The sequence below is a fragment of the Protopterus annectens genome, chromosome 4.part0, assembly GCF_019279795.1.
Source record: "Protopterus annectens isolate FY-2018-M chromosome 4.part0, PAN1.0, whole genome shotgun sequence".
In the NCBI taxonomy this organism is placed as follows: Eukaryota; Metazoa; Chordata; order Ceratodontiformes; family Protopteridae; genus Protopterus; species Protopterus annectens.
In genome coordinates, this window is record NC_056733.1 from 412,660,813 (window position 1) to 412,687,690 (window position 26,878).

Sequence of the window (26,878 nt, forward strand, 5' to 3'; positions counted from 1 at the left end):
CAGCATATCCTGTGGTTAATGGAGAGAAGGGTGCAGACCAAACATTGAGTGATTAGTTGTGACAGGTCATGGGTGATCTAATCTACTCAATAGTCTAGTGTTGTCACATAACTGATATAATCATAGCCAGCTTTAGGCACCAGTGAACCCTGCGGTCACTGGGGGCCCCCCCTCTTCCTGGGGGGCCCCCAACCACAACAAGTCGTCTTACCTTGAGATTTTGTAACATGTCTGTCAAACCAACAAAAGCTAGTAAAGCCAATTTTGTGTACTTAATAAAGAAGATGGGTAATACCTTGTATTTATATCTGCTTTAAACTGAAAGATATCTTTGGTTATAGTAACAGTGTTTGTGTCAAGCAACAGGCTTCACGATTCCATTAAATATTTTACCCCTGACATATTACCCCTGGCTTAGTTAAACTCTGCTCGTGGACATTTACTCCCCTAAAACTAACAACATAGCCAACATTAGGTACTTGCAATACCCGTGGGTGCAAGGGGACCCCCTTAATCATCTTTGACTGTGTGTGGGGGCCCCACAGAAATTGCTGCTGGTTGGAGAAAAATGAGGAGAAAAAAATGTAGTCATTTCCTGATTATGCTCTTTACTGTGAACAGGTGTGTAAAATGACCCCAATAGGATGAAGCTGATAATGAACATAAACAAGGTAAGCACTCGAGAGATCAGCAGTCCAGAGTGACCGAGATCAGTGCAAACCTTGCATTTTAAGAAAAGCTGATGCTTCTAATCTTAAGAGATGGTTTCTCTTTCAGGGGATTTTATAAACACTAACAGAACACCAGCTACTAAAACTTTCAACTTATTTGCAGAATAATTCAGTGCAATGTCTATAATAGCAGAATCTTCTTCTTTCGGCTTTTCCCAGTTAGGGGTTGCCACAGAGGAAGTCCGGTCCGCTAATGATTGGCAGTTGATTTTTACGGTGCCAAGGTGCCAGCTTGATGCCCAACCTTCAATGAAGGCAATGTCTATAATACCAGAATAAAGGCTCAAAATAATGAACAAGTTCTAAATATTCCTCTAATTAAATTAAAAAGTTAATAGTATAACACCTTTTGCATCAGCTTTCATTTTCTGGACAATAAGTATAAAAGTCTAATGTTTGGATTTATTGACTGTTTGTAATTCTGAATGATTTACAAGCAAAACTATGAGAAAAGTCAAGGAAAGTAAATAAAAGTGACTTACCCTGCTGCTGTTTGAAGACTGCTAAATGGCAATTACTGATCATGTTGTGCCAGTACCAGTGTACAACATATTGCAATTTGCTGAAATAAGTACAAAATGGTATTGCTATGGCTTATGTCTGCACGCACGCATGTCTATGTGTGTGTGTGTGTGTGTGTGTGTGTGTGTGTAAAAATATCAGTGATTTCTATCTGTGCACACACCCAATAATGCCGGAATGCAGACATTATTCTTCTGGGTATCAGTAAACAAATGTAGCTAAGCAATTATATTTTGAAAGTAATGAGTAAAATACACAACAGAACATTCAGACATTTAGATCCTCTAAGAGTCTGGGGGGCCCCACTCTCCACACTGTATATCTGGATACACGGGGCTCCCTTAATCATCCTTGACTGTGGGGCCCCAAAAAAGTTTTTGCTGGTTGGGGAAAATTAGGAGGAAAAATGTATTACTTTTCTGATTATGCTGTTTAATCTGAATAGGGTTGTGATATGAGCCTGTTAGGATAAAGCTGATAATGGCTCTGCTCTCAACTGCACCCTTTCTAAAACCAGCCCTGCTCAGATGTGTGTGTGTGTGTGTGTGTGGGGGGGGAGTTATTACTTCTTTAATTGTCATCATCGTCAAACCTTAGATGTGTGCACATGAGGTCATTATAGTTTGTGTTTGGGCTGAGGACAATGTGGTCATTGTTTCTTTTATTTTTCTCTCAGACTTCAGAGGTATACAAAGAAGGTTACTATAGTTTGTGCGGGGGACAGTGTACTGTCTAGAAGCAAGAAAGTAGAATACATTACTGTAATTTTTTTTTCACTTTCCTCACAATCACACTTCAGACATGTATGCAGGTAGCTTGCCTTTGACAGTTCAGGTTGAGGAATGAGGAGGCACCTCTGTATCTATCTGTATATATATATATATATATATATATATATATATATATATATATATATGTCAGCAGTCATTTGAAATACATGGCTGTAGAAATTTGAACCTCTGCTTTCATCCCAGTCTAACACCAGAGGGATGCATAGGCAGTCTTTTTGGGGGGGTTAGGGAGGCAGGCAGGCAGTTCTAAGATGAGACTTGTGTATCCAGACAACAACTGGCTTGTTAGTTTATTGTGAGTTACTGTTTTGTCATCTTTGAACATTAAGCCTTTGGTACAACGTATGTCTTCAATGAAAGAAAAAAAATAAGACTGAAATTATTTTCTTACTAGTGATTTTCCTTTGGCCACTACTGGTTGGTAAAATGTTCTAAATGTACTTCACAACATGCATAACCCAATGCTTATGAGGGCTCTAGCTTACCTGAATTATTTCCTAAATGGTTATTACTGTGCTTACTTGGTCAGGAAAGGTGTGTTGAAAGGATGCAAGGAAAACTAAAGCTGAACAGCAACACAATTTCTTTCGTAATCAAAATTTCTGTTCAAGCCATCATTGGATGAAAAGGTTGTGTAAAAAGAGAAAACACTTTAAAATGCACATCAGAGCATATAGGAAGTCATGGCTTCTCAAAAAAAAACTGAAGAGTAAAGCAAAATGTGAGAAAAGGAAGAAAAAAGTAATGTACATTGTATAGGGAGCCCAAGATGGAGGGAAAATGGGAAGAACGGTGTGTGTGTGTTGGGGGGTTGGTTGAAACAGTAGGCCTAGGGCACCATTTCACAAAGTCCAGACCTGTACATAGAGTTGCTGCAATGTATCGTTGGTGCAACTAAATGCCATTAACTTTAAATGACCATTTGTGAGATGGGCCAACATAGTGTGGTACATAGGCCTGCTGTAATTAAGAGCACTGCAGCTACAGGTCAGTCTGCGATTACTATTCCTAAAAGTTTGCAGCATGAACTAAAAGGTTGCCTAGGAGGGTTATCAGTGACAGGGTGATACGTAGACTGGAAGTGCCCCCAACTTGACATCTGCTGGGGGCCCCCAAAATGCTAACACCGGCCCTGGATATAATCATCTGTGATGAGCATAAAGCACTGAAGACTATGATTAAGGGACCCTCTACAGGGAGTATCTTTCCAAGGTCTACATGATAGACAGACAGACATGGAAGAGTATTTGTGTTACTGGGGAAGAGGAGATGCAACAGCACTTATACCCAGTAGTTGTGTGGATAATGTGCTGGACTGACCCATCCCAAGCATGTCTCACATGTAGTTGTATGTAGCACAGGTAGCAAATACATTTATTACAAGATATAGCCTAGTAATGTAGGTATAATGCAAATTCCTTTTTGAAAGGCACATCAGGATAATAGCAGAGTGCTATCACCAAAGAAGAAAAGATTGTGTAACAAGGAATTTGATGCATTTACATTTTACATTTTACCTGCATGTCAGATATGTACCCTTGTACCATATAACATGTTTACTATGGTATTCTCTATGTTCTGCCATTAGAGACAGAAGCTTAATTGATAACCAGTAAAAATGGCTGAGATTGGAATAAAGAGTTGACATGAACACCTCTGCAAAGTCTGCTGGTGATACTGAGATTCACAGACATGACATGTATCACCCTTCATGGACACAGCTGCTGTCATGTCTGTCTCACTCCAGAGTGGGGAGCCACCCAACACAAAGGGTGTATGTAAAGCTGAAGATCCTAATGCCCTGTGGTTATACTGGTTGAGTGCACAGTATTTCCTTTCTGGAAGGACTTACTTTGGCTGACAGCCTCACAAGTGCCCCCCAGCACACACACACCTTGTTTGTTCAGAGTTGTTCACTTTTACTTCTGTGGGCATATCAACCAGAGATGAGTAAGCGAAGAGGTACCTGCTGCCATCACAACTTACCGTTATTCCTGAAATGTATGTGGTATTAGGGGTAAGTCATCAGGTGCAAAAGAGTGTGTGAAGATACAGTCCTTGTCCATCATGAATTCTGTGTGAGCCTGAAGCTCTTACATTAGGACATGTGTGCTTTGTTGAGGTGTCTGGTAGAATAAACTGCCTCACTGAGTACTTCTATACCTAAAATCGCCAGTGCTTGTCATATCTACCCATCAGTAGCATAGCATGGGGATGAAGGGGGCAACTGCTGTAGGCACAAAGTGTTAGGGTGTGTGATAGAGAGAGGTTTCCTGTAGCATGCCTAAATCACAGTACAGAAAACTCTTTAACAGTTTTTTGGTTTTTGCTTTTCAATTGAAGTGCTGAAGTGGAACTGTAGTGTCTGTCAAAAGCCAATTGGTGAAAAAAGTGCCAATTAGTTTTCTACAGTATGTTGTTTTTTTTTTGTGTGCCTCGCTTGAAAAGCTGAAGAGAGTACGAGTTCACTGCTGTGCTGTAGAAGCGGATACATCGATACATGTTTTTTTCTTTTTTTTCTTTATTGCTCTTGACTTGAGGAGCTTAGGGTAGCATGGATTGGCTGTTTTAGAAAATTATGCACCAATAGGATTTCTACAGCATGTCAGTCAAAGCCCTTTCTGGGGGGGAGGGGGGCTGGCAGTGTTGTCGATGGCTGGGGTAGGGTACGGACACTAGGTGCATTTGTGTATGGTCCCTTGCAAGGGGCATGTTCTACAGTTGTGTGTAGAGCTATCCAGGGGCATGCTCCACAGTTGTGTCTAAAGCTGTTAGAAGGCCTGTTGGCAGAATACTGTCTTTGTATACCAAAGTAAGCCTTATCCTGCAGTGGGAATCTTTTACTCCGCTTGTGTGATCCTGAGCACATGTGTAGAAGAAGCAAAATGCATGAAGTTTGAAAGGAATTTGATTACAAAAGAAGGGTGATGTACACTATGTTAAAGGAAAAGTCTGAATTACTCTTAACTGATTATTTTTGTCTGAATCATCACTTCTATGACTTGTATTAAACTCATTTTTAGCTTTCAGGAAAGGTCCTTTAAATGGAAACAATGTTCAATTGCTTTCTTGACAAGTGAGTGGATACATAACTATTTTAATATTTTTGCTGAGCAGTAAATCAGCAAGCACATGGTATGAAACTTTTTTCATATTGTACTTCATTTTTTTTTCATTAAACTCTTCAGTTTCCCTCTGTGCAGCTTTTACTCATATGGTGGCCATGTACGTACTTTGCCACCCATTCCACCACGTTATGGAATGTGCGCATGTTTATCAGTATTGACATTTTTGGGTACTGTCTGCCTTATCCTTTATTAGCTGTGGCCGTCTGTGAGGTAGGGTAAAACCATATTGGTCTACCTTCCCTTTTCCAAATGAAGTAGAAGGTGATGCTGATAATGCTTTGACCTCCTAATTCTGGCACTATCCTTATCTGCCCAGGCATACATGTCAGTGCCATGGATGCTGGGTGGTGCTACTGAACTTTATACACTTATTTTTAACCCTGTGTTAAGTCTCAGTTTTGTTACTCAATGATGTGAAAAGTAGTATTCACTAGCTGTTTCTAAGCTGTAGTAACATTTTAAACTGAGTATAACAGGATAAAATTTATAGCCTCTGAATGTATATATTTATTGCAAAACATCTCCCATATAATGTCACTTTATACAGTAATGTGGTAGTTCTTTGTACAAACTGTTTCATTTGCTGGACTTTCTTCTGTTTTTTTCCTCCTTTGTTAGTCCAATATCCTGTCTACTAATTTTATATATATATATATATATATATATATATATATATATATATATGTGTGTGTGTGTATATTATATCTATCTATGTATCATTTTTTTTGAGATCACTAAAATGCTATCATGTTGGCAGCTGCAAAAGTATACTTTACAAAATGTAAAATGCCCAATACTAACTTGAATATTTTTCTTTTTTAGGTAGTCCCCATGAAATGAAGATGAAAACTCTCTTATTCAAAGCAGCTCATTGTCTGTGCTAGTCGGTCATCTGAAAACTGGTAGCTCATAATTCAAGCCATCAAAATGGCAAGCAGGTTGACTAATGCCATGGCCCGCTTCTGCCACAAGCTTAATAGACTTAAAACTTTAGAACAGGACATGATGGAAACCTCACTGAAGAGATGTCTTAACACTGCAGACTTGACATTGCTGGGCATTGGCGGCATGGTGGGCTCTGGACTGTATGTTCTTACTGGCACTGTAGCCAAAGATATTGCTGGTCCTGCTGTTGTAATCTCTTTCTTAATTGCTGGATTTGCTTCCTTACTTGCTGCACTTTGCTATGCTGAATTTGGTGCTCGTGTACCAAAGACTGGCTCTGCTTATATGTTTACTTATGTATCCATAGGTGAAATATGGGCCTTTTTAATTGGCTGGAATGTCGTTCTGGAATATATGATTGGTGGAGCTGCAGTGGCAAGAGCTTGGAGTGGTTATCTAGATTCAATATTTAATCATAAAATAAGGAACTTCACTGAGCTGCATATTGGTACTTGGAATGCACCCTTTTTGGCCCACAACCCAGATTTCCTAGCTGCTGGAATATTACTGGTTGCAACTGCTTTTATCTCATGTGGTGCTAGGGTATCATCCTGGTTAAATCATCTGTTTGCAGGCATTAGCATGGCCATTATTCTTTTTATTTTGATTTTTGGATTCATTCTTGCAGACCCAAAGAACTGGAGTGCAAGTGAAGGTGGTTTTGCACCAAAAGGATTTTCAGGTATCATGGCAGGCACTGCCACCTGTTTCTATGCATTTGTGGGCTTTGATGTTATTGCAGCTTCCAGTGAGGAGGCTAAGAATCCACAAAAATCTGTTCCTATAGCCACAGCCATTTCACTAGCACTGGCAACGGCAGCATACATTTTGGTTTCAACAGTGCTGACGTTAATGGTTCCATGGCACAGCTTAAACCCAGATTCTGCACTTGCTGATGCCTTTTATCGACGTGGGTACTCCTGGGCAGGATTCCTGGTGGCTGCTGGGTCTATCTGTGGTATGTATGATTAACATGGTCGCTTCTCTTTAAGTAGATCATTAGTTCATTTCAGTTAGCAGTATTTGTTAGGCATAAAAAAGTTTCTGAATAACTGACTTGATGACTTTATGACTAGATTTTTATTTGATGATAAGGTCTAGCAGTCAGTCAGACTTATTTCATCCCACAGACTACTGTCTCAAAACAGGCATGCATGCCTGATGAGCTTTATGTGGCTAAAAACAAAAATAATGAATTAAAATGTTTATCAGTATATTTGTTACTGTTCTCAAATGTTTTCAGGTAAGTACCTTGTAGTAGCGTCACTAAAAATCAGTGTTTGTTTTTTAGGATTATATTTTGTTTTTTCTATACCAGGTTACAACTCTGCATGCACTCAGAATGCTGCACACATTTCTAATACATGATTCAACAGTAAGGTTTATAGAAGATTTGCCTGCTGCTAAGAGGGAGACTTTAAGCAGAGTGGAAGGATGTAGAAGTAATAATTGTACCTACCGTGAATCATGTGGTCCAGTGAGCTGAAGTTATTTTACACACAGTTATATTTGAAGAAGGAATGAACCCTGGAGCCCTAGATGCAGTTGTACCCTGTAAAGCACACTGATGAGATTATGTCTCGTGTACTGCATCTCATTCTGGTGACTTTGCAGGGCAATACTGAAGGGGAATTAAGAAACTAAACAGATTCCAACTTTTCTTCGCAAAGTTGCTAAGGCAGACTGCTACAAGAATGAATGTATAATGACCTAATTATTTTATTTATTTTTTTGCACTTAAATTTTATTGTAGTGTTAGTTTAAGGATCTTTTCTTTTGAGTTTTCAAGATTATAAATTAGGACACAAAGTAAAAACTCCTGTGAATTTATTAAACCCCCAAGGCTCATGCTAGAAAGTGCCTTTCAGCACAGTGTGCTAGTGTGTCATTGAAAAACATGCTAGCCGTGATGAGTTAAGATCTCATTATTGGTTAATTTGCATGTTTTCTGGGTGATCTGCACATCACCGTAGTAACCTGCTGCTCATGTAGCCAGTGAAATAGCCCCTCCAGGCACTCTCACACATACATGAAAAATGCAGGCACACACACACACACACACACACACACACACACACACACACACACACACACACACACACACACACACACACACACACACACTCCATCCCTGCAGTCCTGTCCCCCCCACCCCATAGTACTTCAGTGACATTATGGCATGTATATGTATTAGGCCCTGGCATTTAGTGTATTCCCCCACCCCCCAGTCCCTGTTACACTGTCGGTGCCATTGTGGCACTTTAAAGAGGCATTATTGATGGTGTAGTGTTCCCTCCTGACAGCCTTATGAAGTATGTGCCATTATGGTGCTTATCCCTGGTGTCCAGTGGTCCCCCCAATCCCAATAGTAACATTGGTGAAATCATGGTAATTAAAGCACTCTCCAACCTCCTGATTGCTATAGTAATGTTGGTGCCAGTATGGCATTTCGCACCTTTCTCCTGGATGACTAGTCGTTTTCCCACCCCCTCATCGCCCTTTTGTTGTTTGTGCTGGTAATGGCACTTTTAAAGTGATCCCTATATCTCCCCCCCCCCCCCGCCTGGTCCCCCAAGTAAGGCTGGTGTTAGTGCTGCACTGTAGAATGCATGTTCCTCCATGATCCCTGTAGTAATGCAAGTGCCAGTACAGCAGACTATAATATCATCCCTAGTACCTGCTGGACCCCCATCACCCTTATGATTTATGTGCTGTTATGGCACTTCACTTTACCCCTGGTGTTCTACTAGTTCCCTCCCACCCTGGGTCCTAGTAGTAGCTTTAGTGCTTGTATGACACTTTTGAAATAATTCCTTGGTGTCTTGTGTATCCTTCCACAACCCTGAGCCTGTTTTGATATCAATGCCATTCTGGCACTTTAAAATTAAACCCTGGTATATTGTGACCCCCCCCCCCCCAACCATGTTTGTGTTCAGTGGTTGAGAACAGATTTTTGGTCATGTTTACTACCACAGTGTGGTGGGGATGGCCATGCTAATCTACATGACCAAGCACTTTCTTGAATCGCTCTGCCGTGTAGATGCCCTCATGGAGGTGGTTCTGGGAAAAGAGCACATGATTAATTAGCATTTCCCACCAGAATGCCTCATGGCTGCAAGGCCAGCCCTTTGTGGTACTGCTTATGTTGGAAGACCATATAGTATTGTGTAAGGGTGCTTACTGAACATAGAGAAGGTATCACAACATGCTGCGGTACTTTTATGAATACATATTGTGGTACATTATGAATCCATTCCATAGGGGTTTTTGTAGTGCTTGGGTTACATTCAATGCTGTGTGAGCTGTAGAAGAATCTAGACAACTAACTTCTGTGGGTGAATTATCAAAGAGCATCAAATCAAGGCATTTTCAGACAGAGGGTAGAATAATGGGTTTATATTTCAACGTCGAACTCACAGGAGTCTGAACGTTGTAATATCGAACCTAAATGTTCAAAATCCGAAAATAGCGAAGTCACGGTACACCAATTTTTTTCCCCAAGGAAAAAAATAGGTGGGCCTTTTTCAGGGCTTTGCTGTTTCCTCCACTGTGGTGTGATGTCAGAGTTGGTATATTTAAGTAGGGATGTGTGTGGGGGGCACAGCCCCCCACATTGGGGAGTGTGGGGGGCAAAGCCCCCCACATTAGTTTAAGTTTAAAGTGTAAGTCTTTGTTTTTTTTTGTTTTTTTTGTACATGAACAGCGATTTTTTTCCCTGGGAAAAAAAAATCGCTCTTCTGTGTTTTCGTAGTTCTTGGGTTTCGAACTTCATGGTTCGATATTACAACGTTCGAACTCCTGTGAGTTCGACGATGTAATATAGACCTGAAAAAACTATTATATTAGTGAGTCTGATTTGTTACTTGTTTTTCTTATTATGTTTCCTTTGTTTAATTGCAGTGCTATTTTACTTAATTATTTCTTTCATTAAATTTTAAATGTTCTTAAATGGGGACAAAAGAAAACATTACACTGCTTTTTCTGAGACCTGTATTGGTTAATTGCATTATTAATTGCAAGATGAGCCAGACAGTTGATATTTTTGGCTAAGTTACTACTGGGATTAATTCATTTTTTCTGCTAATGATTGCCTGAATACAGTGCTTTAAGAAAGAATCTGTATGAATACATTTGATTTCATTTTTTTTGTTTTAATGTATTTTTTCTTTTGGTCTTTAATTGAAGTAACACTGCAATAAACAATAGAAGGTTTTTTTTTTTATTTGAGTTTTAAAAGTTGTAGGTTAAAATCAAAAGCACACATGTGTCTCTTTTTGTGAGGCTTTGGATAGGTTTGGTTGCTATGGGAATTTTGAAAGGAGGTCAACAGCTCAGTTTTGTTTTTAAACTGCCAATGACTGATGTTTCCCTTAATTGCTGCTGGAACTGATTGCTGTGAGAGAGAACATATTTTCTGCAGTTGATTTACTTTGTTTCTTTTGTATTATTATTAAGTCACTGGTTCGTGAGCTGTCTTTCCTTTATACTAATGTATCATCTGTAACCCTCCCAAGCCTATCGCACACAAATATTAACAGGACAATAAAAAGGGACAGAAATGTAGGAAAAACCAATTAAAATGAATTTTTCTGTTAGGAGAGGATGGAAAATAGTAGATTGGGATAAAAACAAATTAATAACATTCGGGCAGGAGGTGTCAGTAGATAGGAACAGGAACAAAAGGGCGAGGGCAGTCAGGCACACAGAGTATAAATTACCAGATGCAGGAGGAGAGGTCAGGCAAACATGGAGTGTAGAATCAACAAAGTTCACATACTGTATAACCAACGAACACAGCAAAAGAAGCAGCAAACCAATTGTAGCAATGCTAAATGAATAATTAATAAAAATTGGATAATAACCATTCAGTTTATACTTAAAACCTATGTTGCTTTTAAAAAACAATAAATCCATTGTTTAATAACATAAACATACAATAAACTTTAAACATACCTAAACTATAGCTAATATTGTTAAAACTTCTATAAGTGTGATTAATAAACATAATAATTAATAACATCATCCCATAATGTTTTTAACTTCAATATATAGGAAATACTGATGGTTCATTTATTCCAGGAAATTCTGTTGCATTACACCGCAACTGCCATCTGAGTTCAGACACATCCAGATGTATATCTAAACATTTCCCTTGTGGGTCTTTTTCAATATGCTGCACAACCAAAAATTTAATGTGGTGATCTTTATTGTCCTTAATGTGCCTAGCAAGTGCATTAGTTAACTTTTCATGCCTAATATCTAACAGATGTTCACCTATTCTATTTTTAAATATCCTGCTTGTTTTTCCTATATAAAATATAGGACATTGTTGACATTTAGCCATATAAACAACATTCTGAGTGTTGCAATTGTAATGCCCATTGATCTTAATTAATCTACCATTCAGAAAAATAGTCTCCCCTCTTTCTAGTATATGTGAACAAAATGTACATCTGTTACATTTAAAATTACCCTTTCTCCTATTGGCACTAATACCATTGTAAATTTGAGTCTTCTCTAAAATATTTTTAAAAGACCTATCCTTTTTATAGATAATTTTAGGTAGCTTTCCTACCTTCTGTCCCACGTTGCAATCGATATGTAATAATGTAAAATGTCCCAATTGTTTCTAATAAGTTCACCAATCTCTATAGCATCTAAATTGAAGGTGGTGATGAACCCTAGTCTGGTGTCTATTCTCATTTTTTCGATACCAACACTATATGAACTGTCATTGTTCCCTAAGATGGGCTTATATATGCCTGTATTATGTTTATGTATTACCTCTTCTTTAATTTTGGCCAGAAATTCCTGTGGATACCCCCTTGCCAAAAACATATGCATGATGAAGTCAATTTCTTCCAAAAACATAATATCTGAACTCACCATTCTTGCAGCACATACCAACTGTCCTTTTACTATGGACTTTTTTGGAAAATAAGGATGCCCACTATTAAATTGCAACTGTGAATTAGAAAAGGTTGGATGTTCATCGTGTTTCATTATTGCAGTCATTACACTTGGGTTATCCTGCTGGCAGGTGACCCGTAGTCGGCCCGAGTTCCAAAGTCTTGGTCTGTCGTCAGTTGCTGTCACCTCTTCCCTGACATCAGTGCGCCAGGGGTATAAAAGTTGCAACCAACGCCATTTTCTTCAGTCTTTCTTGCCGTGCGGTGCCCGAAGCAAAAGCAGTTCGCAAGTGCCGGTCGGCCGACTCCTGAGATTTTCAAAATTGAATTTTAGAACCAAAGTCTTCAGTAAAGCTAAGTACCCCGTTGGGGAAACTTTTTCTTGCTCCAGACCGATGTCAGTAAAAGTTAATAATTGTATTTCTTGTGGGAAGCAAATACCTCATAAGGACTTTCACTCTTACTGCATCCCTTGCCTAGGCCCTGACCACGACGTTACTAGTTGTCGGTTTTGTGCTAGATTTAATAAACACAGTATTAAACGGTTTGATTTTGCTTTACATTATTTTGGACGAAGATTTAATTACATAATGCCGTTGGAACAACCGATGACCGGAATGTATAAAAAACGTAAGGACAAAGAAAAAGACAGGCATCCGAGGTCCAAAACCGATGACGAAGCCTCTTCTAGGCCAGTCGCCGGTTCACTGGTTCTCAGTGAGGCGCTTTCACAGCCCCTGACACCTGCTACCTCAGAGCCACAGGCTGTAACAGACATCCACGTGGAAACACCGAGGCCTGTGGAAACTCAAGGTATTGGGCCTATGGAAAATATACCCTTAGATGGGTCCGGAGCCGCTGAGCAGGCACCGGCTTCTGAGGGTGTTTTCAGTCCATCACAGCTTACAATTAAAGCTACTACAGCAGCAAAGGCAAAGTCAAAAACACCATTAAAGACAAAGAAACAAGTGCAGCATTCTACAGAACAGGCATCCATGCCAAAGAAACAGATGCTTAAAATGGCCTAAGATCTTATAACTTTAATCAGGGGCTCCCATCCCCCTCCTGACAAAAGGCCTAGGCAAGACACTGATTATGATTCCTCTGATCAGGTTTCCATTTCCTCTGATTCTTCTTCTGACCAGGGCTATTCTCTCCCTCCCTATGAGGACTCTGATGCTGAAGAGTCCATTCCTTCAGCCTCACCGCCTGAGGATTACTCTTTTGGGGAAAACCTGCACACCATGAGGGAGCATTTCCATTGGAAGAGCCAGGATTACTCAGAATCCAAGAAAAGGCTCAGAGATTTCCTTCTATTGCCTCAGCACAGGCCCCTAGATGTCCCCCCTGTGCTTGATATTGTTGATGTTTTTTTCTGAATCAAGTCTGTCTCCAGATTCTTTACCTCCTGCACCAGTAAAGCCAGACAGGTACTATACGGTCCCTGACTCTCATAAATTCCTTTACAAAAACCCCGCTGCAGATCCAGAAACTATTTCTCAGGGTCCTAAAGGGGTTAAAGCTTCCACTGCCAAAAATCCTGTCCCTTCAGATAGGGATTCCAGAGCTTTGGACAGATGGGGGAAAAAAGCTTACACTTCTGCTACTTTAACTGTAAGAGCTTTAAACTGCCAGTTTCACATGCTTAAATATCAACAGTATCTCATGTCATTGTTAAAGCAGAAACTGGTTGCAAATATAGAAGTTCCTGACAGTAAAGAAATGCAGGATTTATTGCATGCAGTTGAACAAGTGGGAAAGCATACTCTGCAATATGGTTTTGATTCATTAGAGGCTTCTTGTAGAGCCACAGTTACAGGCTCAGTTATTCGAAGACATGCTTGGTTGAAAGAACAAAGTTTACCTGACCATGTTAAAGTAAAATTATTGGATGCTCCACTACAGCATGATACTTTGTTTGGTGTTAAGGCAGAAGAGGTGTTAAAATGGAGGATAAAGCAAAGTCAATGCAAACTGTGAAAGATTTCTTACAGGTTCAACCACCTAGATTTAGCAGAAACTGGCCTTCAAAAAATGGGTCCTTTCCAGTGTCAGACAGGCCACAAAGAGGCAGATACAGACGCCCAAGAGGCAGATCTCAGCCCCAAGGCTCCTACAGACCTAAACAGTGGGGTGCTACAGCCCCCAAAGGAGGAGAAGACAAATCACAACCTTATAGGAAACAGTCACAATGACTTCCCTCTGTAAATGCCAAACTCTTACCAGTTGACAGCACCCCTAGGGGGAAAGCTAGCACTTTTCTCAAAAAATTGGCACATGATCACCCAAGACCAATGGGTGTTGAATATAGTTCCTCAAGGGTACAGGTTCCACTTCCACATGCTTCCAAAACCAAAAGGTATGCAAAACCTGCCACAAAACCAATGGGCAGAGGCACAAAAACAGATTGCTGCTCTTATGGATATGGGAGCTATTCAAAAAGTTCCACAAGAAGAACAGGGCCAAGGATTTTACTCACACCTTTTCGTAGTACCCAGAAAGGACAAAGCATGGAGACCAATACTGGACCTGTCAATCCTAAATACTTTCCTGGATGTTCCAAAATTCAAAATGTTAACACTATAACAACTCCTGCCCAAGCTGGGCAAAGAGGCTTGGCTAGTTACTTTGGATCTCAAGGAGGCATACCTGCACATCCCAATCAGACAATAGTGCAGAAGATACCTCAGATTTATAGCAGGTTCAATGCATTATCAATTCTCTGCACTGCCCTTTGGCTTATCTACTGCACCCAGGGTCTTCACAAAATGCCTAGCACCAGTAATTGCATTTTGCAGACAAAAAGGAATTCAAATATATCCCTACTTGGACGACTGCCTTATACAAGCAGAGGGCAAGGACATTTTTCTAAAGCACCCGGCATTTGTAAAAAGATTGCTAATTTGCCTAGGGTACACAGTAAACGAAAAGAAATCAAAACTAGTGCCCTCTCAAGAGATAATATTCCTGGGTGCAAGCTTAAATACAAGTGCCTAGATGGCTTATCTCACGCCAGACAAACAAAGACAACTGACTCATTACTTTCAAATGATGGCAACAAAGACCCAGCTCCCTGCAAGCAAACTTCTGCAGGCCCTGGGTTTCATGGCTTCTTGCATTCTACTAATTCCATATGCCAAACTGCATATGAGGAAAAATGGTATCTAAAAAGTGTTTGGACTCAGCATTATCACAGCCTAGAGACAATCATAACCTTGATTCCCTGCCTACAACAGGAGTTTCGATGGTGGTCCCAGGCCTGTCACAACAAGGGACAGCCTTTCACCTTACCTACAGCCAGACAGACAATAACCACGGATGCATCGGATTATGCCTGGGGAGCACATATGGCAGGAAAATGTATTCAGGGTGCGTGGACCAAGGAACAAATGCATCTTCACATCAATCAAAAAGAGATGCTAGCTGTACAGAATGCCCTGACAGCCTTCAAGGACCTAATACATCCAGGACAATTATTAATAAAGACAGACAATACCACAGTTATGTGGTACATAAACAAGCAAGGGGGCACACATTCCTACCCCCTATGCAGACAAGCCATGACTTTGTGGAACACAGCACTGACCTACCAGGTACATCTGCAAGCACAATTCCTGCCAGAAACAAAGAATACACTGGCAGACGAACTAAGCAGAAATCTCATGGATCCTCACGAATGGACGCTAAATCCACAAGTGTTCAACATGATAACAAGGGAGTGGGGACGCCCAGACATAGATCTCTTTGCCTCCCCTCACAATTGTCAGTTACAGAAATTTTGCACAAGGACTTATCACTCTCAAGCATGGAAAGTGGATGCACTATCTTTCAGCTGGAAAAACCTGACAGTCTATGCCTTCCCTCTGATGCCTCTTCTCACCAAGGTGCTTCTTCTAAAAGTCAGACAAGAGAGGCCAAAAATGATCCTGATTGCACCAGACTGGCCACGCCAGCACTGGTACCCAATCCTAAAGATTTTGTCCCAAGGCACACCTTGGCCTCTATCTCAAATCCCTCAACTTCTGACACAGCAAAACAATCAGATTCTGCACAGTCAACTCAGAACCTTAAACCTAGCAGCATGGCAGATAATATAGCCACTCAGACTGCACCTCTCTCTAAAGCTGTTATGGATGTAATTTTGGAAGCCAGGAGACCTAGCACTAGAAAATCTTATGCAGAAAAGTAGAAGAGATTCTGTGCTTGGAACCAGGCACAAGGGCTCGCCCCACTGGTCCCTAATATGCCTCAGATTTTGCAATACCTGACTGAGATGTTGAACAAAGGCCTATCTTTTTCATCTATTAAAATCCATGCCTCTGCCATTTCAGCTCATTACAATACGGATCCTCCTATTTTTTCACATCCTCTCCTACAACAGTACCTCAGAGGGGCAAAGAATATAAGACCCCCTAGGAGAGCACCAGTGCCTACTTGGGACCTCAATTTTGTTTTAGAAAAACTGACACTGCCTCTATTTGAACCAGCCAGCTCAGCTGATCTAAAATTCTTGACATGGAAAACTGCTCTACTCCTAGCAATAACTTCAGCAAGAAGAGTTTCAGAGTTACAGGCATTGATGGCTGTGGAACCTTTCCTCATTTTTCACCAGGACAGGATTTTTCTAAGGACGAACCCAGCATTCATGTCAAACGTGGTCTCCAATGTGGCCTTAAACCAAACTATTCGTTTGCCTACTTTCTACCCAAATCCCCAGAATAAAGATGAAAAACTTCTGCACTCTTTGGATATACACAGACAGCTATGATTTTACTTGGATAAAACAAAAACTTTCAGAAAAACTGAGCAACTTGTTTGTAGCATATACTGCAGGATCACAAGGAAAACCTGTTACAAAGCAGACAATTTCCAAATGGATAGGATACCGCATCCACTTCTGTTATGCACAACATGTCAAATCTGTGCCCAAGGGCATTAGGCCTCATTCTACCAGAACAGCAGCCACTTCAGCAGCTTTCCTTAGAGGGGTACCAACCAAAGACATTTTAGAAGCTGCAACCTGGAGTTCAGTGCACACTTTTACCAAGCACTACCGCCTACCTCTCTACTCCAAATCCAGAGCAGGCTTTGCCACTGCAGTTCTGCAGGGCTTGTTAGCCTCGCCAAATCCAATCTAGACCCAGCCACCCTACCTCAGCTTTGGGATTCTACCCAAGTGTAAAGACTGCAACAGTGAAACACGAATATAGTACAGTTGTGTACCTACCATAAATGTAGATGTTCGATTGTCTTCACTGTTGCAGTCCTGGTTGCCCACCCACCATCCCCCTCTTTGCTGGGACTATTCTGTACTTCTCTACTCTATACAACCTATGTGGTGTATTTGCTTTTAGAAGAAGGAAATGTTTATAGTAATATATGCATGGTTGTTTGGTATATTTTTATCTTTACAGCCTTCATATCTGGGGGCAACTGACATCTGGGGCAAGAAAAACTGAAGAAAATGGCGTCTGTTGCAACTTTTATACCCCTGGTGCACTGATGTCAGGGAAGAGGCGACAGTAACCGACGCCAGACTAAGACTTTGGAACTCGGGCCGACTACAGGTCGCCTGCCAGCAGGATAACCCAAGTGTAATGACTGCAAAAGTGAAGTCACTCTGACATCTACATTTATGGTAGGTACACAACTGTACTTTTTCTGTAAATTCCTGATTCTAATACATTATTTGTACCATCAATAGTTAAATCCACATCTAAATATGATATTTTAGTTGCACTATGTGTGTGTGTAAATTGCAAAAAGTCCAATGTATGATTTATATAGTCGTAAAATTGGTACAATTCCCCTTCTGTACCTTTCCAAACAATGAAGAGGTCATTCAGAAACCTTGTAAAATACAATATTTTAGAATGGAAGATCCATTCTATAATATATACTTGTTTCCAATATGACATAACATAATTGGCAAACACATGGGCACAAGCTGCACCCATTGCCACCCCTGTGTTCCGCCTACAGTATTGTCCTTTGAAATAGATGGAATTGTTTTGCAATACTGTTTCCATAAGGGCAATATAAACATTAATCTGTGCTTGATCATAAATTCCTGTTTTGTGTAACTGGATCTCCAACCACTCTAAGCCCACCTCATGTGGTATCACTGTGAATAGACTACACACATTAATGGTAACTAGTATTATGTCCTTTTCCAAAAACTGCCAAGAATCTTTTACTATGTAAGGACAGGCTTTTAGACCAGCTTGTAGTTTCACATCTAAAAACTTACTAATAAGACATGTTTTTGACCTTCTTCCATTAACAATTGGTCGAAATTTTGGATCCTTAAATCCTTTCTGGACTTTAGGTATTCCAAATATATTAGGTATCATGGAGTATTTGTTGACCATGAAATTATGTTCTTCCTCACTTATTTGTCCTTGATATAACATGTCGTCAAGTAACATAACTATTTTCATATAACCTATATGTATCTCATTCAAGAAACTCTCAGCGTAGGTTCCATCCAACAAAAGCACATTCATTCCATTTAAATAGTCAACTTTATTCATAATAACCACCCCATTACCTTTATCTGGTTTAATTATACGTATTTTTGGGTCTTCAGCCAATTTCTTCAACAGTCGATTTTCTGCTACTGTCATGTTATTAATATAAGTGTCTTTATCAGCATTTTTCTTTAAGCTTTTCCTTATGTCTTTCTCACAAACTTGTTCATATAATTTTATAACATTGTTTAATGGTGGGTTAAAACTACTAGGTTTTTTTAAATATTCCCATTATTGGTTTGGACTTCTTCCTGTCTATTAAACCACACTTTTAAATTTAATTTCCTTGTAAAATACTTTAAAGCTATTAAAGCAGTGTCAATTTTCCCTTTTCTGTATGGTACATAAGTGAAACCTTTTGCAAATAAATTGACATGCTCTTCATTAATATTTTTATCAGAATAATTATATATTTTAAAATCATTGTCTCCATTTATCCTGGAATAAATGAAGCCATCAGTATTTCCTGTATATTGAAGTTAAAAAACATTATGGGATGATGTTATTAATTATTATGTTTATTAATCACACTTATAGAAGTTTTAACAATATCCATTATAGTTTAGGTGTGTTTAAAGTTTATTGTATGTTTGTTATTAAACAATGCATTTATTGTTTTTTAAAAGCAACATAGTAGTAGGTTTTAAGTATAAATCGAATGGTTATTATCCAATTTCTTATTAATTATTCAATTAGCATTTGAATTAAAAGGTATAAATGGCTGGGTTGGTTAGTTTAACATTGTTCTGATGAAGATCCTTGTATCTTTGGGGGAAGAAAGCATTTAACGTGGATTAAACAGTTTTACTTCCTACAATTGGTTTGCTGCTTCTTTTGCTGTGTTCGTTGGTTATACATATGTGAACTTTGTTGGTTTTTGCAGTTTAATTGTGTGACATGGCCATGGAAGGGACAGTTACTAATGGAGAGGTGGTGGAGCTTTTACAACAGATACTCCAAGAACTAGCGACCCATACCACCCAAATTCATACCTTAATGGACAAGCAGGGTAGCCCGAGCAACCGATTCGGTAGTTTGGGCCTCCCTTTGACCCAGCCTACACAACGCACTTTTGTCCATCAATCCAGTAATCAAAATTAGGATGTGGGCTCTATGGAAGGGCCAAGTAACATTAGTGAGGAGAGGGCCAATTATATAAAGGAAGGGGTCCAGTGGAAAAATAATATGTTTGATGTTTGGGTTAGAAAAAAGACCCAATACATCAGGTCAACAGGACACTACTATGACGGAAAAAATCAAACAGTTTGAAAAAAAGCTGCTGGGGTTCAAGAAACTGCAGATGGAAATTTCCTATTTGCAGAAGAATGTTGAATTAGAACAGGTTCCCTGTGGCTTAAGGGTATGGAAATACCTAAATGGTGTTGAAGGAAACATGGAGCTGGTGAATGAATTATATGTACTGTTTGACCAAACAGCGCTACAAATGCGCAAATTAATGATTAAGTACAATATAATGGATGTGGAGAAAATGCCTAAAGAATTGGAAGATTTCAGTCAAAAAATACAAAAAGACACATTATTTGAGCAGTTTCGATCAGCATACCTTAGTGTGTTTAATAGTATAGACAATGTATGCAGCAATATATATTTGCGCAAAGTTAAATTACAAAGAGACATTAATGGGTATGCTAATAAGAGGGTGTATCCCTTGTCCCTTGGTTGCCGGGCCAACAGAAGAAGGAGCCAGTGAGGGGTCCAATCATTCGGAGGATGTGACGACGCAAGGAAGAGCTCTTAATGGGAAAGGTGCGCATGCAGAGCATACACATTCGAACGAGGAGGGTATTAGATGGTTGGAAAGGCTGTGTGACAAGAAATTGATTCAAAAGTCCCATTTTTTTGGTAAATTCCTACTGGGACTATGTTACACAAGGAGCGAGGCCGAAAAATGGCAGGAACCGGAGTCATAAGCGGAGAAAGTAATGGATATGGCCCTGGCATTAATGGATGAGGAAGTAAGTAAAGAAAATAACTTTTTCTATGTTACAGACAGTGTCAATATACATATTTTTAAGTGATTGGCAAATTGTGGGATGACTGATTGTGTTAGCATTCAAGAGATGAACTGAATGGGGAATAACAGTTGCAGAGCCCTGATGGTTGTTGTACTACAAACAAAGTGAACTGTGGTGATATGAAATGTATTGAAAATGATGTTTGTTCCCTGATTAATTTGAAAATGGCAAACGAAAGTCAGCAAATTATGTTTTTTAACAATAATTGTTTAATGGACACTAATGATGTAGTAAATGAAATTAATGTATTTAGTAATGTACCAGAGGAATTGATTCAGAGTTTTGTTGAGTATGATAAGTCAGTGTATTGGAACCACTTATTGCTGTAAATGAAGCCAGTGATTTTAAAATATATAATTATTCTGATAAAGATTTTAATGAAGAGTATGTCAATTTATTGGCAAAAGGTTTCACTTATGTAGCATATAGAAAAGTAAAAATTGACAGTGCTTTAATAGATTTAAAGTGTTTTACAAGGAAATTAAATTTAAAAGTGTGGTTTAATAGACAGGAAGAAGTCCAAACCAATAATGGGAATATTTTAAAAAAAACTAGTAGTTTTAACCCACCATCAAACAATGTCATAAAATTATATGAACAAGTTTGTGAGAAAGACATAAGGAAAAGCTTAAAGAAAAATGCTGATAAAGACGCCTATATTAACAACATGATAGTAGCAGAAAATCGACTGTTGAAGGAATTGGCTGAAGACCCAAAAATACGTATAATGAAACTAGATAAGGGTAATGGGGTGGTTATTATGAATAAAGTTGACTATTTAAATGGAATGAATGTGCTTTTGATGGATGGAACCTATGCTGAGAGTTCCTTGAATGAGATACATGAAGGTTGTATGAAAATAGATATGTTACTTGATGACATGTTATATCAAGGACAAATAAGTGAGGAAGAACATCATTTCATGATCAAACAGATACCCCATGATATCCAATATATTTGGAATACCTAAAGTACATAAAAGATTTAAGGATCCAAACTTTTGACCAATTGTTAATGGAAGAAGGTCAAAACATGTTTAATTAGTAAGTTTTTAGATGTGAAACTACAAGCTGGTCTAAAAGCCTTTCCTTACATAGTGAAAGAATATTGGCAGTTTTTGGAAAAGGTGGGGAGAGTTCAAATGGAAAAGGACATAATACTAGTTACCACTGATGTGTGTAGTCTATTCACAGTGATACCACATGAGGTGGGTTTAGAGTAGTTGGAGATCCAGTTACACAAAACAGGAATTTATGATCAAGATCAGATTAACGTTTATATTGCCCTTATGGAAACAGTATTGTAATTCAAAACAATTTAATCTATTTCGAAGGACAATACTGTAGGCAGAACACAGGGGTGGCAATGGGTGCAGCTTGTGCCCCTGTGTTTGCCAATTATGTTATGTCATATTGGGAACAAGTATATATTATGGAAGGGATCTTCCATTCTAAAATAATGTATTTTACAAGGTTTCTGGATGACCTCTTCATTGTTTGGAAAGGTACAGAAGGGGAATTATACCAGTTTTACGACTATATAAATCATACAGTGGACTTTTTGCAGTTTACACACACACACATAGTGCAACTAAAATATCATTTTTAGATGTGGATTTAACTATTGATGGTACAAATAATGTATTAGAATCAGGAATTTACAGAAAAGCAACCTTTTCTAATTTCTAGTTGCAATTTAATAGTGGGCATCCTTATTTTCCAAAAACGTCCATAGTAAAAGGACAGTTGGTATGTGCTGCAAGAATGGTGAGTTCAGATATTATGTTTTTGGAAGAAATTGACTTCATCTTGCACATGATTTTGACAAGGGGGTATCCACAGGAATTTCTGGCCAAAATTAAAGAAGAGGTAATACATAAACATAATACAGACATATATAAGCCCATCTTAGGGAACAATGACGGTTCATATAGTGTTGGTATTGAAAAAACGAGAATAAACACCAGTATAGGGTTCATTACCACCTTCAATTTAGATGCTGTAGAGATTGGTGAAATTATAAGAAACAATTGGGATATTTTGCACTTTGATTGTAACGTGGGACAGAAGGTAGGAAAGCTACCTAAAATTATATATAAAAAGGATAGGTCTTCTAAAATATTTTAGAGAAGACTCAAATTTACAATGGTATTAGTGCCAATAGGAGAAAGGGTAATTTTAAATGTAACAGATGTACATTTTGTTCACATTTACTAGAAACAGGGGAGAAGTTTATTCTGAATGGTAGATTAATTAAGATCAATAAACATTACAATTACAACACTCAGAATGTTGTTTATATGGCGAAATGTCAACAATGTCCTAAATTTTATATAGGAAAAACTAGCAGGTTATTTAAAAATAGAATAGGTGAACATCTGTTAGATATTAGGCATAAAAAGTTAACTAATGCACTTGCTAGGCACATTAAGGACAATAAAGATGACCAGTTTAAATTTTTGGTTGTGCAGCATATTGAAAAAGACCCACAAGGGAAATGTTTAGATATACATCTGGATGTGTATGAACTCAGATGGCAGTTGTGGTGTAATGCAACAGAATTTCGTGGAATAAATGAAGCCATCAGTATTTCCTGTATATTGAAGTTAAAAAACATTATGGGATGATGTTATTAATTATTATGTTTATTAATCACACTTATAGCAGTTTTAACAATATTAGCTATAGTTTAGGTGTGTTTAAAGTTTATTGTATTTTTGTGTTATTAAACAATTGATTTATTGTTTTTTAAAAGCAGCATAGTAGTAGGTTTTAAGTATAAATTGAATGGTTATTATCCAATTTCTGATTAATTATTCAATTAGCATTTGAATTAAAAGGTATAAATGGCTGGGTTGGTTAGTTTAACATTATTCTGATGCAGTCCCTTGTATCTTTGGGGGAAGAAAGAGCTTAACGTGGATTAAACAGTTTTACTTGCTACAGTTGGTTTGCTGCTTCTTTTGCTGTGTTCATTGGTTATGGAGTATAGAATGCCAGATGCAGGAGGAGAAGAGTGATAAGGAGGTGGAAGAGAACTTGTAAAATGGGATGAGCAAATTTTGGGACATGGAAAGACAAGAATAGACAGGATGAGATGTAGAACAGGAAAGGAGTGACAGGGTGGATGAGGTCAGGGTGATGGGGTCTATATTACGTTATCAAACTTTTAAAAGTTCAAATGTCATATAGTCGAAGCCATATGATCGAACTTTTAAAAGTTTGAAAAGCTAATAAAAAAAATAGATAAATAAACAACAGAAAACACCTACCTGACCATTTTAAGTTGGGAGCATGTCTCCCTGTACTCCCCACACCCCTGCTCTTGAAATATACCAACTCCAAGATCGCACTACAGTGCAGGAAATAGAAATCTTCCCATTCCGCACTGTACGGAGATCTCTGTTGAAACATGCGAAATTTTAAAAGTCTGATCATACGGTGTCGACCATGTGATGTTTGAACTTTTAAAAGTTTGATAATGTAATATAGAACCAGGGTGATGATCAGCCATGTCACAAGGACAGGAAACGGGATGACTGAGTTGGAAACAGCAATGGTGGAGAGTCAGGCTGATTTGGTTGGGAAAACTGAAGTTGTGATGTGGTGGTACCCAGGGTACAGGGTGTTCAGTAAAGACTGACAGAAGTTGGAATTATACCAAAGGAGAAGTATCAAAAGGTTACTATAGAAGACGAAGAAGTGCCACAAGGAACAGTACAAATAAATTAAAAAGATGAGGGTGAGGTGAGCAAGGCAACAAATGGAAGTTACTTTGCAATAAAGCTGGCCATTGTAAAAGGAGAGGAAAGAGTTGTATATCAGCAACCTTTGGGATTCAGTTATTACAAGTGTAAGTGGTGTGATGATGATGATGAGGATGATGAAACAGTCAAGATTCAAAAAAGGGTGAGCAGAAAAGAGGGGGGTCATTATGGTGGGAGGCCTCAGTCTGCTAGAAGTGGAGTGGAAAATCCCATTCTCTAGAATGGTCAGAGAAAAAAAGGCTGAAAAGGTTTAGGATAAAATCCAGGAAAGGAAGAATCTTCAGTTTTGCTCTCTCTTTACAGAGAGAATGAGGTGAGGTCAGGTCAGGAATCCACTACCTAACAGTTCACATTTATGTAATTGTATTTATTTTGTTAACCAGAATAGTCTTACTAGACAGAGCTCATTTATAAATTTGGAGACATGAAGAGCAAAGTCCCCAACTTATATAAAACCCCAAAACCAGAAAAAAATACAGACACAGGTTTATACCCGATAAGGCAACATGACTGCAAGTACAATGTAAAAAACAAAAGTGTATACCTGTTAGGAAAGCCTTAAAGAAATTTCAGTCCATACTTTGAAGGATAGGCTTTATTATACAAGAGTAAAAGTAATGTGTGCTACATGAGAATGTTGACATGTTGCCTTTTTTTCACAATCAGTATTACTCTGTTATACAGCTCCAAATGTAGTATAGCTAATCACCAAGAACAAAAAGTGTTTATAACTGCATTATTCTGACACGACCCTGTTGTTAACTGATCATTGTTAAGCAGTAATAACAACCATTTGACTAGCTGAACCTGTTACTTCTGGTCATCGATCAATGTCCTTTCAATGTGTGTATGTGTATGTATGTATATATATATATATATATATATATATATGCACATACATACAGAGAGAGACATATATATTATATTTGTGTGTGTGTGTGTAAACTTATTTGCTAAATTAGGTGGGATTGTAAATTGATAAGGTTGAGGTGGAAATGGAGATGGGTGGCCATGGTGGTGCAGCAGTTAGTGTTGCACTCACAGCAAGCTGTTCTCCTGTTCAATTCTCAGCTGGGGAGCCTTCTGTGCGGTGTTTGCATGTCCTCCCTGCAGTCACATGGATTTCCTCCAGGTGCTTCGATTTTCTTCCACATCCCAAAGTTGTGCTGAATGTGGGTTGGACACTTTAAATTGGCCCTAGGTGCGAGTGTGTGCATGTGTGAGCCTTCTGTGGAAGGCTGGGTGCCAGGCTGGCAACTCAACACTGTAAAACTCCAATGCCAATCATTCTGTGGACTGTTGTTCCACTGTAGCAACCCCTAATGGGAAAGGTTGAAAGGAAATAAAAAAGTTGTAAATGGAAATCCTTATTTTATTGCTTCAGTGCACATTCTTGTCCATTGCAAATCTCAGCAGTGCATGTAGGGTTACCAGTCAGCTGGGGGGGGGGTTCATCTGTGCAGACACATTGTTCCTAAAGGGATAGAGATTAAATATACAGAATGAGACTGAATGCATAATGAAATTATTATATATAATTATTAGTGTGTGTGTGTGTGTGTGTGTGTGTATGTGTAGGGATATATATTTATATATATATATATATATATATATATATATATATATATATATATATATATATATATATATATGGATATATATAGATATATGTCTGTATACAGGCATAGATAATATATAAATGGATATATACAAACCAAAGGGTAGAAAGGTCACAGGAACAAACCATTCAATAAAAATTGTAAGAAAAATCCAGCCAAGCTAGGGTCTTTACTGTTTAAAACCTTAAACCTCTTGTAGTGGAGGCCTATGGGATGTATGCAAGTGACCCCTTAAGGAAATACCATTGTTTCAGTTGCATGGTTTCTGAAAGCCCATGATTTTTACTTTTAAGTCTTTATGGCCACATTCAGGCCAATAAAGCCAAATCCCATTAGCTGTAGTCATGCACATTTCAACTTTGTTTTTCATTTCATCATTACAGCATTAATAGATTATTTGGCTATACATTAAAAACACAAAGCTTAAAATGCTTCACAAAATCTCTCAGGCTTTGTCCTTGTAAAACATAGGTGTTTGTATAGTTTGTAATATCCAGAATTGTGCAATGATGTGTACTCTACTCTTTCAGGATGACATGGTGGCTTAGGATGCTAAAGAAAGTGCCATTAAAGAAGTCCAGAACCTCAGAGAGAATTTATGGTTATTTATTCTATAAGAGAGTCTTAACTAGGAAGCACAAAGAGGTTTTGGTCATTCAGTCAGTGAACAGTTGCACACCCTTAATACATTCTTCAGTTTGGTATTCACAAAAAGTAAAGGTAGGGCATCAGTATGTGAAGAGCCCAGGAGTAAAGGGAGGTTTGAGAAGGATTTCAAGGATGGGACAGTTGAGCTAGTGTATGGTGGAGGAGGACCTAAATGTTCTGTGGAAAGGCATGGCTAAGGCTGTCATGGTATTCCTCCAGGGGTACTAAAAAGGCTAAATGAACGTATCCCCAC

The 26,878-nt window shown here is 38.7% G+C and overlaps 1 protein-coding gene across 2 annotated transcripts in view; it reads left to right on the forward strand.

The window, feature by feature from the left end:
• SLC7A4 (solute carrier family 7 member 4) overlaps positions 1-26,878 on the forward strand; it is a 294,598-nt gene that overhangs the window by 159,943 nt on the left and 107,777 nt on the right. For both annotated transcript variants that reach the window (XM_044068360.1, XM_044068359.1), the window contains exon 2: positions 5,995-7,075. In XM_044068360.1, coding sequence (XP_043924295.1) covers positions 6,100-7,075 — 976 coding nt within the window. In that variant the 5' untranslated portion in view covers positions 5,995-6,099. The remainder of the gene's footprint in view (positions 1-5,994; positions 7,076-26,878) is intronic.